At 52.9% G+C, this 15,306-nt stretch overlaps 1 protein-coding gene across 6 annotated transcripts in view; it reads right to left on the bottom strand.

The window, feature by feature from the left end:
• Positions 1-3,229: 3,229 nt before the first annotated feature.
• GPAM (glycerol-3-phosphate acyltransferase, mitochondrial) overlaps positions 3,230-15,306 on the bottom strand; it is a 61,392-nt gene continuing 49,315 nt past the window's right edge. For 5 of the 6 annotated variants that reach the window (XM_055118809.1, XM_055118805.1, XM_055118806.1 and 2 more), the window contains 9 exons: positions 12,888-12,958; positions 12,059-12,323; positions 11,356-11,498; positions 10,018-10,095; positions 9,627-9,665; positions 9,311-9,451; positions 9,021-9,210; positions 7,568-7,626; positions 3,230-6,986 (listed from right to left, as the gene is read on the bottom strand). In XM_055118809.1, the coding sequence (XP_054974784.1) occupies positions 6,870-6,986; positions 7,568-7,626; positions 9,021-9,210; positions 9,311-9,451; positions 9,627-9,665; positions 10,018-10,095; positions 11,356-11,498; positions 12,059-12,323; positions 12,888-12,958 (1,103 nt within the window). In that variant the 3' untranslated portion in view covers positions 3,230-6,869. The remainder of the gene's footprint in view (positions 6,987-7,567; positions 7,627-9,020; positions 9,211-9,310; positions 9,452-9,626; positions 9,666-10,017; positions 10,096-11,355; positions 11,499-12,058; positions 12,324-12,887; positions 12,959-15,306) is intronic. The other variant, XM_055118808.1, reaches the window with a different exon arrangement.

Raw genomic sequence — 15,306 nt, 5'->3', positions numbered from 1 at the left:
GGAGGTCCGGGAGCCCCAGGCAGAGAGGGGCGGGGACCAGGGCCCAGCCATGTGGGGGCGCGGGGTGAGCTGAAGGGCGCACGCCCCCCGCCCCGCATCTGTCTCCCCTTCCCTTCTTCCCTCTCTCGGCGGCCCCTCCCAGGGTCGCTAGTGGCACGTGGCAGTCGATCCGCCCCACCTGTCCAGGGGCACCCCGGGGCGGGAGGGGGAAGCGCGGGCGCTGGGGTCCCACCTTCGCCGCGGGACCCTGGGCGCCCGCGGTGGAGCAGCAGCGCCACCTCGTGGGCGGAGCTGGCAGGCGCGGCGTGGCCGCATCCCTCGTCCCGCACCCAACTCGCCGCTGAAGTTCCCGCGTCGCGCCGAGGTCTCCTCCCCCCTGCCCGCGGCCCCTGGGACTCCCGCCTACCTGGTGTCCGTCGGCGCGTCCGGGAAAGCAGGGGGTCCGCAGGAAGGCTTCTGAGTCGCCCCGGAGCTAAACGCACCCTCGGTAGCGCGCGCACCCCGGCGCCGGGCTGGGCGCGCGATGCTACTGCTTCGGGAAGGTTCTTCGGTACCCGTGTGTCGGCCAGGGGAGGCCGTGCTTCAGGAGGCTTGCGGAACCCGGATTCGAACCTGCAACCGCCTCCAGGACTCCTGGGCGCCACCTCCTCCAGAGGCGTGGTAGGGGGAGAGGGGAACAGCGAGGAGGGCGGGGGGGATGCTGCAGCCACAAAACAAAGATCATGAAAACAGAAAACCAGAATCTCCGGGCTGTGGCACGTGCCCCAGCCTGCTCCAGGCTCTGGACGCTGCCCCTGCGTGGGCGCAGGCGCCTGGGATTTAGAACGTTAGAAAGGGTTCAGGCAACGTTCCAAGGGTTAAGGCACAGGTGATGCGAATCCCAGTGTAGGGTCCCTTAAGGACAGCCTCTCGGCACCAGCGCGGGTGGCCCAAATCCTGTCCACTTCCCGCCAAATTGTTTCCATTGTCTTGGGGGGTTGGTTTCAACATCGATTTATTCTATTTTTTAACACTTAAGGCAATGTGTTCACAGTATGGCTGATATCTGTGGTCTTGTGGGACACCAGGACTGGAGCGATAGCATAGCACAGTGGGTAGGACGTCTGCCTTGCACGCAGCCGACCCAGGTTCGATTCCTCCATCCCGTTCCAAGAGCCCGGCAAGCTACCTGGAGTATCCCGCCTGCACTGTGGAGCCTGGCAAGCTACCCGTGGTGTATTCGATATGCCAAAATACAGTAACAACAAGTCTCACAATGGAGACGTTACTGGTGCTCACTCGAGCAAATCAATTAACAATGGGACCTCAGTGTTACAGTACTACAGTGGGACACCATTCCGTCACCGGCCCACGAGCAAAAGCTCCAGGACACCCCTACCCGCTACTTCATGTCCCTTTATCCACCTCTCCCCAGTCTTCCTTTCTGTAGTTCTATATCCCAGTGCATAGGGTGATCAAACAATCCTATCTGGAGCCTTGTTTCACTGTCAGGCACAGATGAGATGACCCGGTGCTTGTCCCTCCGCCCTAGCTCACTTTACTCAGCACAGTGCCTTCCAGTTCCCGCCAAGTAATAGCAAACTTGAGGGTTTCGGTTTTTTTTTTGTTTGTTTAATTTACAGCTGCATAGTATTCCATTGCATCCAGAGACCACAACTTCTTTATCCATTCGTCTGTTGTTGGACATTTGGGTTGTTCCTATCTCATACATCAGAATCTTAGAAGTCTCTGTGGAGGCCTTCAACATGTGAAAACCGGGTTTCTCGCATTTAAAAAAAATTTCTGACAAAATCAAAAACAATGGCTTTTTTATTGGCGAGGCTTCAGGTGGGGAAGTTGGCAGGGGGGGAGAAGATGCAGCAGCGCTCAGGGCTTACCCCTGGCTCTGTGCTCAGGTGCTCGGGCATCATGCCTGATGGGACTCAGAGGAGGCGGTGCTGGGGACCCACCCTGGGTTAGCTGCACGGAAGGCGAGCACCAGACTTGCTGTATTGTCTGTTTTGTGGCCACACCTGGCAACGCTCAGGAGGCTCCCAGTTCTGTGCTCTGGTGGGGCTCTGGGGTGCCGGGGATAAAACCTGAACTGGCCACACACAAAACAAGCACCCTCCCCCACAACACACACGCACACACAATCCTTTTAATCAGAGGAGCAGCAGTGACGTCTGGGTGCGGGGAGCAAGGAAGCGCTGGCAGAGAGGACAGTGGAGTCATGAAGATCAAGAAAGAGTTGGTCATGGGAACTCAGCCAGTCCTTGAGACATCACACGTGGCAGACAAGGAAAAGCCTTTGTGTTGGTTGAGGAAGTCTCTTAGGACTTTGCTGCTGATACATCCAGAAGACAGACTGCCGGGTGTCAGAAGGGGAATGGGTGTGATGAGACTTAGCACGGGGCTAAGCATCTCGAGATGAGGCTCCCGGTCCCCGACTAGGGAAATAGTGGTACGGGCTCATGCTGCTCACGTCTGGCAGGTCGTGCTTGGCACCAGCCAGAGATGCTCTGGCAAAGAGGAGAACGGGATGTTCTTAGGCTCAGGTGAGGGGAGTCTGGGCACCAGCATCACAGAAGGCAAAGGGTGGGAGTTGAGTGGTGAGGATGGTCGCAGGGAGTAGGGGGGCAGCCATGCCACCCAGGGCACATGCTTGCCACCCACTCTGCTCTCGGGAGAAGCCACGTCTGGGTGCTTCCAAAGGACCCAGACACAGAGCACTCATAAAAGACCTGTCTCAATTGTCAAAAAAGCAAACTAGGGGCTGGAGTGATGCATAGCGGATAGGGCGTTTGCCTTGCATGCGGCTGACCCAGGTTCGATTCCCAGTATCCCATATGGTCCCCTGAGCACCGCCAGGAGTAACCTCTGTGCATCGCCAGGTGTGACCCAAAAAAGCAAAAAAAAAAAAAAAAAAAAAAAAAGCAAACTAGTATTTGAGAACTTATATTGAATGAGTGAGGAGCTTTGACCAGTTCTGTGCATACTTTTGTGACACGTCTGTAAAAATATGGCAGGAGCCTTTTTCCAGGAATCTGCACAGAAACCCAACGTACATCCCCAAGTCTGCCCAAGTTTGAAGGGCTCCAGGTCAACAATAAAATCGTACACTGCAAGTTCGTGAACTCAGGTGAGATTGTCATTAAGACTGTAAGTGTGTTAAGAAGAGTCCAAGGAAAGTCAAACAACTATTAATAAAATAACGTGGGCAATGTTTAACTACAAATGGAGGACAAAAGATGTTCAATATTTTTATTTATTAAAACAAAACTACATTTCTGTGCTTCTTACAATACATCCACAGGCATAAAAATCAATCAACATTTTCAAATAAGTCTCTCTCACAAAGTCACGTGTGTTATTTTACAGTACTTCATAGCAATTCTTTTTACAATGATCTAACATTTCTTTGTACAATAGGCAAACAGTTTAACACCTTCCATCAAGGCATTTCAGAGCTTTAGATCTTTAGAAATAAAGTCAAAGTCTCCTTCAAATGCAATCATTAGTTTGTATTAAACTAAAATGCCAAGTCTCAACTTCCTAAGAGTGTTTAGGAAAAAAACAGATTTACATCCAAATTAAATCTTATAAACCTTGATGATAGATTCTATCATGTTTAAACACTAGAACTATCTATGGATAAAAATCTGCATTCAAATATGCAGTGTTTCCTCCCAGATCTGAATTATCCATCCCATTTCATTTTTGTGTTACATTTGCTTTTAATGGAAAAAAAAGAAATCAATGTCAGTTGATCTTTCCATCAAAGGAAAGAACACTCATATTACAGTTTTCTGTGCTTTTGTCTCAAGGGGAAGAAACAGATATCCATTAAATGATAATACAACTGTACCAATTGTACAAAATGCATACAAATTCTGCCCAAGTGCCATCGGTTGATTATTCTTATGTCCCCATAAGGAACGATCTAATATAGTACTTCCATGGGGTACTAGAGAGAGGTTCAAGCCCCAATGGGGGGAGAGGTCCTAGGCTACAGTAACTTGGGACGTGCTGGGTCAGACAGCCGTGCGTGGCCAGACCCAGAGCCCTTATTGCGAGAAGTGCACTGTGAGTTTCTAGGAAAGAGCAAATTCATTGACCAGCAGAAACACCTTTAAAACACCTATGACACAGAGAACTATGGGAAATGCTTTCCCCTTCAGGGAACAGGAAATTCCACAATCTGAGGTTACAGTCCTCATAACGCCACCGCTAAGGAAGTCTCTTCTCAGGAGAGGTAACAGGCCTCAGAAGGACCCAGCAAACGTGCTTTCTCTTACTACTTCTACACGCGTCGCACTAATTAGTTCCCTTTGTTTTTCTTAAAGATTTAAGAGAACAAAATTTCCTTCCCCTGTTCCGAATAACTTAGAACATTCTCATTTTGAAAGAGTGCAGCTGCATATTGCTTATTATGAGTTTGTTGTTTGTTTTGTTTTGTTTTTTTTTCCTGGCTGTTGTCAGGTTGTGTTTTAGCTTGACTCAGTCTCCCCCTGGAGAGCATGCATTTCAGTTTCTGAGAAATGCAAAAGAGTAAACTGTAATAAATTATTTACAAGCACCTAGTTTGTTTAATCTTACATGGAAGCCATTCACTCTTGGAAAACAATACGAATAAATCTTGTAGCGAGAGAGTGCTTCTGGAAGCCTAATTGTGATGACATATGTGTTTCAGTAATCAGGCACTGAAGAATGAGCTGTGCTAAAAAATTAACTCAAGGGTCAGCGTGTCTGGATGAGCATAACTTTGGTTGAGATTTTTCTTCCTTAAGAAAAGGTTTCAAAGCACCAGTTAATTAGGAAAAGCATGCGCAGTTATTCTCACAGTGAGTTACGTGGCGAGAGAGTGCTAGCAAATCAGATGCAGCATTCCTGGAAGCGGTTAAGGTTTTGAGAAAACAAACCAACTGAAAGGGAAAACAAAGCCCAGGATGGCCGGTGAGGCTCTGGGCAGAGGCCGCGGGCCAGGTGGTGGGCTCTCCTGCAAGGGCAGCCTCCACCTAACTAACTCATCACCAGTTAGCTGAGCGTTTGGGTCGCCCTGGCTCTGTATTTTATAGGGTGAGTGAAAGGGACTGGCAAAATGTTTGCTTGCCCTGTAAGAAACAGCCACAGATAAAGCCCCCCTGGGGGGATTCTCCCCAAGGAAGAACTTGAGTTGTAAGTCAAGTGCTCGGCCGCCAGGAGTCCCTTCCACCCAGCTACCGCCACACTCGTGATGGCTCCAGTGGGGGGTTGGGGGGCGGATGCACAGGGCAGCACAGAGCGACACCTCCAGGGTGGCACCACCCAGCATTACTGCCCTGAGCTTGGCGGGAGCACTGACCTGCGGGCCCAGTCCCGGCGTTCTCCTTTCCCAAACCCTGCGGGACTGTTACAAACCACTGGTAGTGCTCAAAATCCAAACACCTCCAAGCACAAACCGAATTCTCAGGCCTCTTAGGGTCAACTCAAAAGACGACGCATCGCTCATCTGGAAAAGATGCCCGGGTCCGTAATACCGAGGAGAGAAGGAAACATACACTGTTCGGAAAATGGCCCGGTACCACACGATTACGGAGAATCCATCACAACTTCTACCACAAACTAACAAATATGGCCCCAGCTCACGGAAAGGCACCTGCCCGTCAGGATCAGATGATTTTTTTCATAATAGTTTGCCACATAATTGTCAAATCGCTTGCCGCTGTTTGGCCTGGGGGTTTAGGAAGAAGCCCATTAAAAACTAGTAAAAACCGTGATTTTAGTTTTTTTTTCTTGATGCTAAAAATCAACAAATGCCATCCACTGACCAGCCGGCTGGCCTGTCAGCACACCGGACAGGCTGCTCACTGTCAAGGGAGTGGGGGCCCTGCCCGCACCCACATACCATCCTCGGGGCCAACCCCGGCCACACCCGAGCAATCAAGCAAGTCAGCACCCCCAGCACCCCGCTGTCCGCACAGCAGGCTGAGAGGGGAGGGGCTGGAAGCGGAACAGAGGTGACGCGGGAGTCAGTCTCAAATACTTGCTGGTCGTTTAATACAATGGCACTTTTTTGGATATGGGTGAGAGTTTCTGAGTTCAGCTTTCTGGCCAGGTTTCCCCTGACTGTGGCCAGCCAAGCTGACTGCCCGCTGTAGCTCGGGACCTTAACTCCTCACAGGATCTTTCCCTGACGGGGGCCAGACACTTCCAGAGCCTGCCAGCAGGGGGCAGCACAGTGATTCCCTGGCTGTGATGCACATCAGCCCAGACATTTTTTGTAAAGCACTTGGATTGGGGGGTGGGGGGGCGCGGGGAGGGTCGGATCAGGGTCTCCATTTAAAACCGATTGACAAAGGTAAAACTGCAAAGAAATAGTGAAGGGACGACTCAGTTATTTTCAGAGGAAGCACGGACCATCAGAAAATAAACCAACAAATCTCCTGACAGCACAAGTCTCCATAAGATTCAGTTCTAGAACACAACTACATTCAAAAAAAAAAAAAGAAAGAAAGAAAGAAAAAGAAAATCCATCACAGTAATTAGTCCTTAACAGTTAAGTCGTACTTAAAACATAAATTTTTAATAAGCTCCAAAATAACTGTTTTCAGATTTCATTTTTGTACTCTACTGATTCTGATCGCATTCGGAGGCTGCGCCCCGCCCCCCCAACCCCCCCAGTGTCGCTTGCGGGGGTTCTTTGTCACCTCAGCGTGGGGGTGTGCACAGATGCACGGACGGGGGCTGGGCGAAGGCACTTGTCTCCCAGGAGGTCCCCCCAGAGCGGGGCGGGCCGGACCACACGCCACACCGTCCACTCTCCGGCTTGAGGCCAGGGCCGTGAGGGGCGTGTCCCGTCCCCGGCAGCCGGGAACGTGGCAGGCGGGGAGAGCGGGGGCCAGCGTGGCCTACAGCACCACGAAGCTGAGGATGTACTCCAGGAGTTTCTGCCGGTTGCACTGAGGTAGGAAAGTGCTGCTGAGTTCTAGAACAGACACTCGCTTTTGTTTGGTCTCTTTGAAAACCTAGGGAGGGAAGGGAGAAGACGGAATTCAGGACCGGAGGAGTCCAAGAACATGCCGGTCACCCTGCCCTGTCACGCGCCCCCCAGAAAGGCCGAGACCCGGGACTGGCGGGACTCTGGGCCCGGGGCCTCGGCAGCTGGAGCTCAACCAGGGAGTCCGACTTCACGCTCGATGGCGGGAGAAAGCCCAGATAAGGCCCTGCGGGGGGGGAAAGCAACTGCTCCTCCGGGCAGCTCAGCGCGAATGGCATGTGAGACGCGGACTATCTGCAGGTGCCCTGGGCGTGCCACAAGGATAGGAGACGACAACCATGAGGCTGGGACAGGAGGAATGTCCCCGCCCAAGTCCTGGCTTGAGACCCCTCGAGACACACCAGCCTGTGCTCCAATGCAGGAACGCTTCAGCAAGGAGGAGGGAACCCGGGAGAGGCCAGCACACACAGATCTGGCCCGGCAGGCCCGGCGCAGCCCACACCGGCGAACCCGGCAGACACTGAGTGTCGGGCTCCACACGCCAGACCTACACAGGGAGCAAAGACAAGCGCGCACGGAAGTCCTTCCACAGTAAGCAAGGCCACTCACCCCGATGTCCTTGAACATTTTCACGGCATTCTTCACGAGGCAATAGGTGGCACTCTCAGCTGGAAAGGAAGGCAAGACCCCGTCAGCCCTGCAGGGCCCCCGAGCAGGGGGAGCCCAACACAGTGAGGACAGGGGAGGGGCCCCCACTCGAGCCTACCCCAGGTGGGCTGTGAGCTGACGCTTGAACAGTTTGGGTTTCTTGAAAGCATCGTTTTCCCAGGGAAAAAGGAGGAAGGGGGGTGACGGAGACGGGCGGAGGGCGCGTGTGCGGAGCTGGACCGTCTCCACGGCCCTTCTGCTTCTAACAGCTCTGGGTCATCTCAATCCTGTACAAAGTGCCACTCACGACCCGCATGTGACAGGTTGTATCAAATGTCAGCCAGGGCAAGGGATGACCGCGCCACCTCTGCTGAGTATCCCATGTGAAGGGGGGTACGTGCCCCCTGAAGCCAGGGTCAGGCACGGCCCAGCGGAAGTGCTCACAGCAGCGAACTGAGTTCGCTGTGAGTCTGAGCCTAAAGGCACCCAAATGCCCATCAACCAAAACTATCTCTCCAAGGCGGGAAAAGGCCTGTGGTGGGCGACGGAGCACGGCCGGGCACCAGGAGAAAGAACCGGGTACGAGGGGCTTCTGCTATGCCCGTGCCCTGGGCGAGGGCTGGAGCCACAGAGCCCAGACACTCAGATCTCCGGGAAACAGGAGATCTAAGTGGCAACCACGGGAACTTTGTCAAGGCGACAGCCGGGGGTGGGGCGGGGGCTGGGACGGGAGGGAACCTGGGAAGGCTGCTGGAGGGAAGATGACACTGGTGGTGGGATTGGGGCTGAAATACTCTATGCCTAAAATTCAACCATCGGTAACACTGCATTATAAATCACAGTCCTTTAATTAAAAAAAAAAAGAAGGAACAAAAATATAACTAGGGGCAACAATGTGGGGGCTCTCAGCAACGATGCTAGGAGAGAGGGAGAGAGAGAGGGGGAGAGAGAGGGAGAGAGAGGGAGAGAGAGAGAGGGAGAGAGAGAGGGAGGGAGAGAGGGAGAGAGGGAGAGAGAGTGAGGGAAAGAGAGGGAGAGAGAGGGAGAGGGAGAGAGGGAGAAAGGGAGGGGGAGAGAGAGGGAAAGAGAGGGAGAGAAAGGGAGAGAGCGGGAGAGAGGGACAAAGACAGAGACAGAGAGAGGGAGAGAGAGGGAGAGAGAGACAGAGACAGGGAGAGGGAGAGGGAGAGAGGGAGAAGGAGAGAGAGGGGGGGAGAGAGAGGGAGAGAGACAAAGAGAGGGAGAGGGAGAGACAGAGACAGAGAGACAGAGACAGGGAGAGGGAGAGGGAGGGGGAGGGGGAGGGGGAGAGGGGGTGTGAGGATACACCGCCTCGCAGCAGTGACTGTGAAACCCATGCCTCTCCGCCCGTGTCCAGCGGGCAGAGAGCAGCGGGGCGGGGGGCGGGCCGTACCATACACAGCGATGCTCCTCTCGGTCCTGGTGAGGAGGTACTGGTGGAGCTTCTGCAGGTACTCGGGCTCGGCCACGGGGCCGCTGAAGCTGTGGATGAAGATGGCCGCGGAGCTGTAGGCCTCCAGCAGGGGGCCCAGGAGCCGCTGCAGGAAGCCGATGAACTGCTGGTGCTCCTTGGACTGGCTCACCTAAGGGCGCCAGAGCGGGAGGGGAGGGACAGAGGCAGGTGACTCCCGCGTGTCAGGGACAGCGCACGCCGCAGCCCCCCGAGCCTCCCGCCCGCGGTACCTTCAGGTAGCAGTCGCGCTGCTCCTCGCCGAAGTCGCTGTCCTCGTCTTCCTCGTCGCTCCGCCAAGACGGCGGTGCAGGAAGCTTCTTCCCCCAGTGCTGCTCGGCGAGGCCGGGGCTCATGTCCTCCTGGTCGTCTTGCTGGCCGAGGAGAGGACGGGAAAGCGAGTCAGGACGAGAGGCCGCCGCTCTCTTCCGCTCGGCCAGTCGCAGACTCGCCCCACTTCCCCTCCCAAGCTCAAGGCCGCTGGGGACACCAGAGGAGAGGCGAGGAGGAAGGAAGGATCGAATAAAAGCCAAATGAAAACACCCTCACCTCTCCTAAATAGAGATCTACCGTCCCGGGCCACATCCTCTATAACAAATATACCAGAATTAAAACAGGACCTCGAGAGGGAGACGTGCACGGTGCAAGCTAGTGAGCCCGCGGGGAGAGTCCCACGTGGCATTTCAGAACCCAAACCTCCCACGGGGGAGGGACGAGGCATGCTTCGGACAACACGGCCACGCAAACAGAAACCAAAACGCTCCACGGCCCCCCGCCTCCCGGGCCTTCCCTCTCCTCCTCATCGGGATTTGACTACGTGCCTCGCGCAATCTCCCCGTCGGAGTGACGGGTCACCGCATTAGTTAATACTACTGACAGCAAAGATGAGAAAATGAAGAGCCAGAAACGAAAGAGCAGAATGGTCAGCTTGTCCTCTTACCTCTGCCACGGTGAGAATGCCATACTGGATAAACCTTCCTACGGTTTCATGGCAAACTTGGTAAAACGTCTGGCAGGGCTGAAAGAAAAGCCACTGGGATGTGAATGGCACTGCACCCCCACCCCCGCCTGCTTTTAAACAGGCTGAGAGCACAGTGCCGGGGCGCGGCCCTCCCTTCCAGGGCATGACCAATCTGCCCAGCGAAGCCTGCTCTAAGATTTCTCTTGCCCACCCTCTTCATGAGGACAGCGAAGTCTGGGGGAGCCTTCACTCAGCTGGCTGGCACAGCACCCAATGCCACCCCCCGCCAAGGACGCTCCCAAGCTCAGTCTCCCTCCCCTCAGGAGGGGAGCAATGCTCGGGGGATACTCCTGGCTCTGCTCTCAGGAATTACTCCTGGTGGTGCTCAGGGGACCATATGGAAAGCCGGGGATTGAACCCGGGTCGGCCCCATGCAAGGCAAATGCCCTACCCGCTGTACTACTGCTCCAGCCCCGTGATTTCACTCTAAGACAATCTTCCCACGATAATTTCCCTTGTAACAAATATAGGACACAAAGGTGGTACATGAGGAAACACAATAGCAAGTGCCCCAGAAGGGACAAGGTGGATCCTTGGGACGCTTATTCGCCCTGCCCCTCTCAAGCTCCCTGCTCCCATCCTGCCACCCAGGGGTTCTCCCAGGACCATCACCCTGCCACACACAAGAATGCCGAGGAGGAGAGCCGTTCTCCAAACACATGTCCTCAAAAATGCTCCAAGGCACGCCCGCGTAAGTGATGACGAGATTAGACTCTGTGGGCTGACCGACCGACTGCAAAGCCAGTGACTGGACACAGGTCCCCACGGGCAAGGCTGAGCCCTGCCACTGAGTCGCATCCCAGCCCAAAACATGAGACGTGAAATAAAGTATGATTTCTACTTGTGGGTGAGTTCAGTGGAGGAAAGAAAATCTGTTCTATCACACACACACACACACATGCCTTGGAAGTGTCCGCACGTGCTGTGCTGGAGCCCAAACGCTCCTTCAGGCTCCTGGGCCCACTTGGGAAGTGAGAAGAACTGAGCTTTCCCGAGTGTTTCGGTCTCCAAGGCTTCTGCCCAGTGGCCCCAGATGTGACTCACAGGGAGCAACCGTCTGCTCGGGCCCGGGCTGCAGGGCTGGACAGGAAGCCACAACAGCGAGGACACAGTGGGTCGGCGCTCGCTGAGACCCGGGATCGACTGTAAGCTTCGATAATGGACCAAAACCCAAAACATCTCTCAGAGAAGAGCAAAAGAGCTTCGTGATGTCACAAAATGTCCCAGACCAAGAGGGTAGTGGCACAAAGTACTTACGAGTGATATGGTGCCTTCGTTGGAGAGCAGGTAGCAGAGGCTGGCGGCTTTCCGCACCAGCTGCTCCTGGCTGACCAGGTGGGGGGATGCGCCTGAAGGTCCCCCTGAGCCCCTCTTGTTCAGAACTGCGTAAAGGCTGCAGGCTGCAAAAATGAAGGCATCAGGGAAGCTGAAGGCTCCAGAGTGCCAAGAAGTGCTCTGGCCGGCTTGAGTACCTCAGATTCCCTTAACTGCTAACATGACAAAAATAAGCACCTACATCCACTGGATAAATGGATCTCTGCAAATCCCCGCCTGATCGGTGCCCTGTAACCCCTGTGGTGCCAACTCCGTCACACTCCCACTGGGGGAGCTTCCGTCTCCTCCACACTCCTCCTCCTCCTCCTCCCCCCGCTGTCACAAATGAGTGCCCTCTGTCCACTTCTACGCCACATGTGTGTCTCATCCCACTTAGCTGTCCTGCTGTCCCTGGAGAGCCAGGCACCTGCCTCTCCGCAGCACAGAGGAATCCCGTGCATTCCGTGACTAAGAGACTACGGAAATACTTGACCAAATAATGTGAAAGTAAGATATAGTAATCAAACTTTCATTTGAAAACTAAAAGCAGAGCCATCAGGGGCCCCATTGCCCAAACTGAATTGAGCCCGCTCTGCGTCTTAAGCCCTTTATCTTTTCCATGAGAAGGTCTGGGGGCCCCACACACCTATGATGGCCTCCATGATGAAGACGTGGAGGACGCCATTGCTGTAGAAGTTGAGTTCAAAGACTGATGGGACCGTAGTGCTGGGAGTAATGAAAAACTCATCGTTCCTGCTGGTGTGGGTGATGGTGACGCAATTCCCCAGCAGCTGGATGGCGTGCATGACCACATCTTCTGAATTTCCAGAGAACCCCAGGTCGAAATCACGAGCCAGGACTTCTTCCTTCATCACAAAGAAGTCCTCCACCAGTGTGGAGAGATCAATGCCCTGGAGAAACCGACAGAAATGGCCTCATACTAGTGAAAAAGGTACTTCCCGGGGGGCGGAGAGGCTGTTCAAGGTACTTTCCTTCTTGTCTTGACTTTCCCTGTACAGGGCCAGAACACCCATGCAGAGCAATTCTGCAAAGGGGTGAAAAATAAACTAGACTCCAGCGCCAGAGAGACCGTACAAGGGATAAGGTGTATACGGCCCCCATAAAGCTGACAACGGTTTGATCTCTGGCACAACTTGGCCCCCCGAGCATCGCCAGGACAGCCTGGAGTCCCACAAGGCCCACCAGCATGGCCCGAGTAACCCTGGCACCACAAGGCCCACCAGCCCTGCATCTTTGGGCCCTGGCATTGAACTGCCAGCCTTGCTGGCTGAGAATTGAACAAAGAAAAAGGAAAAGCCAGTTGCCGGATGAGGACAGAAAGCGCTAGCCAAAACACGTGAGCACACAGGATCCCAGTGAGGAGGAGCAGCAATCAGAAAGGCAAAAGTGCTTGTGTTTCTAGCAGGAATTTCCCCGGATGTTCTACTCCACCTCGGGGGGCTTTGTGGACATACCTGCCTGTGTCTGTAGAGGAGCAGGCAGGCCACGATGTGTGTTGACATGATGGCACAGGATTTGCTAGCAGCTGGAAGGCAAACACCATGCGTTAGCTGTATAGAGATTTCAAATATAGATGAGACTCTCGGTGAAGAAGGTACCGAATGTGGTTACTCAGAAGTAGCTAAAGTACCTAAATCTGAGTCCTCCATCCACATCCTGTACCTGTGATTTAGCAAAAGGAACTCGGACCATTACAAGGTACTATGGCAATGGAACCTAACAGAGCTCACTATTCATGATAGTCAGTACGAGAAAAATCCATGGGAGACAGACCATCCTTCATGCAAAGGGGTGTAGTGACTGCAGCAGGGCACAGTCAGGAAAGCATCCTGATCCCAAGCACGGACCAGTCCCAGGAGCTTGCCCGTAAGTGTTTCCTGATCTGCTCCTGGACTCAGGCTACTAAAATGGCAAGTCCGCTCTCGAGCGTGGATTCACCACCACAGTGGAGATGGGTGAATCTGAAGTCAGAGTTTCTGAGCTCATATTCTAACTTCTATGCTGATTTCATGACTTGGATAAAAGTACTTGAAATAGCAAAGACTCAGCTTCCTTGTTAGCAAAATGAAATTCTCACCTAGTTGATTGCACCATATAAATATAAAACAACTTTCATCAGAGTTAAGAAGGAAAGAGGCAGAAACACTTCTGAAAATGACTGCGGTCCACAACCCAGCACTCAGAGTTTTTTGTTGAAATATTGAATGTAATCAAAGTAAAGAGAAAGTAAAGTGAAATTTATCAGCTACACAGGTGGGGTGGGGGGCTGGGGGGGGAGGTTTACTGTGGTTCTTGGTGGTGGAATATGTGCACTGGTGAAGGGATGGGTGTTCAAGAAATGTGTAACTGAGACTTAAGCCTGAAAGCTTTGTAACTTTCCACATGGTGATTCAATTAAAAAAAAAAGTATAGAAAATTATCATTATATAAATTAAGCATGAGAATGCCCAAGGAGTAATCTGAACTCAGGACATGATTTGCAAATATTTTTAATTACTATAGACTTATAAATACTTCATTGTTATTGTCCATCATGTTCAAATATATAGCTTTTTAAAATTCCAAGAATTCCGACCAAAGAGATAGTGCAGTGGGTGGGGCACTTGCCTTGCACAAAGCTGAACCAGATTTGCTCCCCAGCACTACATATAGTCCCCCTGAGCCCTACCAGAAGTGATCCCTGAACACAACTGGATGTGGCCCAAAATAAAAAATGAAACAAACTTGAAAAAACTACCTAGACTGTCTAGTATCCTATGTATGGCCATTATAAAGAACATCTATAAAAAGCTTAAAAACATGAATATTTGATTCGAAATTGCGTAACAAGACGACTGATAAAAACCCTCAAAGCGACACTCCTGGGGGCTGGATCGATAGCACAGCAGGTAGGCCGTTTGCCTTGCATGCGGCCAACCCGGGTTCAATTCCCAGCATCTCATATGGTCCTCTGAGCACTGCCAGGAGTAATTTCTGAGTGCAGAGCCACGAATAACCCATGTGCATCTCCAGGTGAGACCCAAAAAGCAAAAAAAAAAAAAAAAAAGACACCCTTGACTGCTCAGCATTGGGCTTTCCATTACTTTCCAGCCCCTCAACATTCATCAACATTCATCATCATCATCATCATCATCATCATCATCATCATCATCATCATCATCATCATCATCCCATTGATGTTCTCGAGCAGTCTCAGTAACGTCTGCATTCGTCTTAGCCCTGAGATTTTAGAAGCCTCTCGTTACTCATCCTTCCCAATGGTGCCGCATTGGAGGCTCTTTCAGGGTGAGGGGAATGAGACCTCAACATTAAGGCACGTTATTTTTAGCACCCAGATGCGAGACCATCAGATGCACTGAGAAAGGTGGCCGGGAGCAAAGCAGCTAGACTCAGAGGGGGACCTGGACAGCAGCCAAGCATGGGGACGAGCCGCCAACCAAAGGCTGGGCCACAGTCCTGCTGCAGGACATCAGAGCTACCGTGACCCAACACTGCTGTCGGGAGCTTCAGGACACTGATCATAACCCCACACACACACCCTTCCCCAATCTGGGTCTTCCCACTTGAGGTAATTCCACCCAGCTCTCCAAACGAGGACCGCTACTCCTGAGGACAGGGACTTTCTTGATCAGCAGGCGGTCCCTACAGCTAACTCGGGGCTCTCCACGTTCACCGATGCTCAGTGCCCTCAGTGCCAGCACCCACAGACCGTCGCAGGGTCGAAGGGCACATGCATAGGACTATAAACGAGGTGCTGCTATCACAGTTCCAGAGAACAAACTCATGAGCCAAGGAGGCAGCCCGCAATCTGAGACAAGCAGTTTCCTGAAAGCGTAAGAAGCAACAGGCGAGTGCTTGCTACTCAGAAGGAGC

The sequence above is a fragment of the Sorex araneus genome, chromosome 11 (genome assembly GCF_027595985.1).
Source record: "Sorex araneus isolate mSorAra2 chromosome 11, mSorAra2.pri, whole genome shotgun sequence".
Taxonomy (NCBI): Eukaryota; Metazoa; Chordata; class Mammalia; order Eulipotyphla; family Soricidae; genus Sorex; species Sorex araneus.
This window is presented reverse-complemented; position numbering and strand designations above follow the sequence as displayed.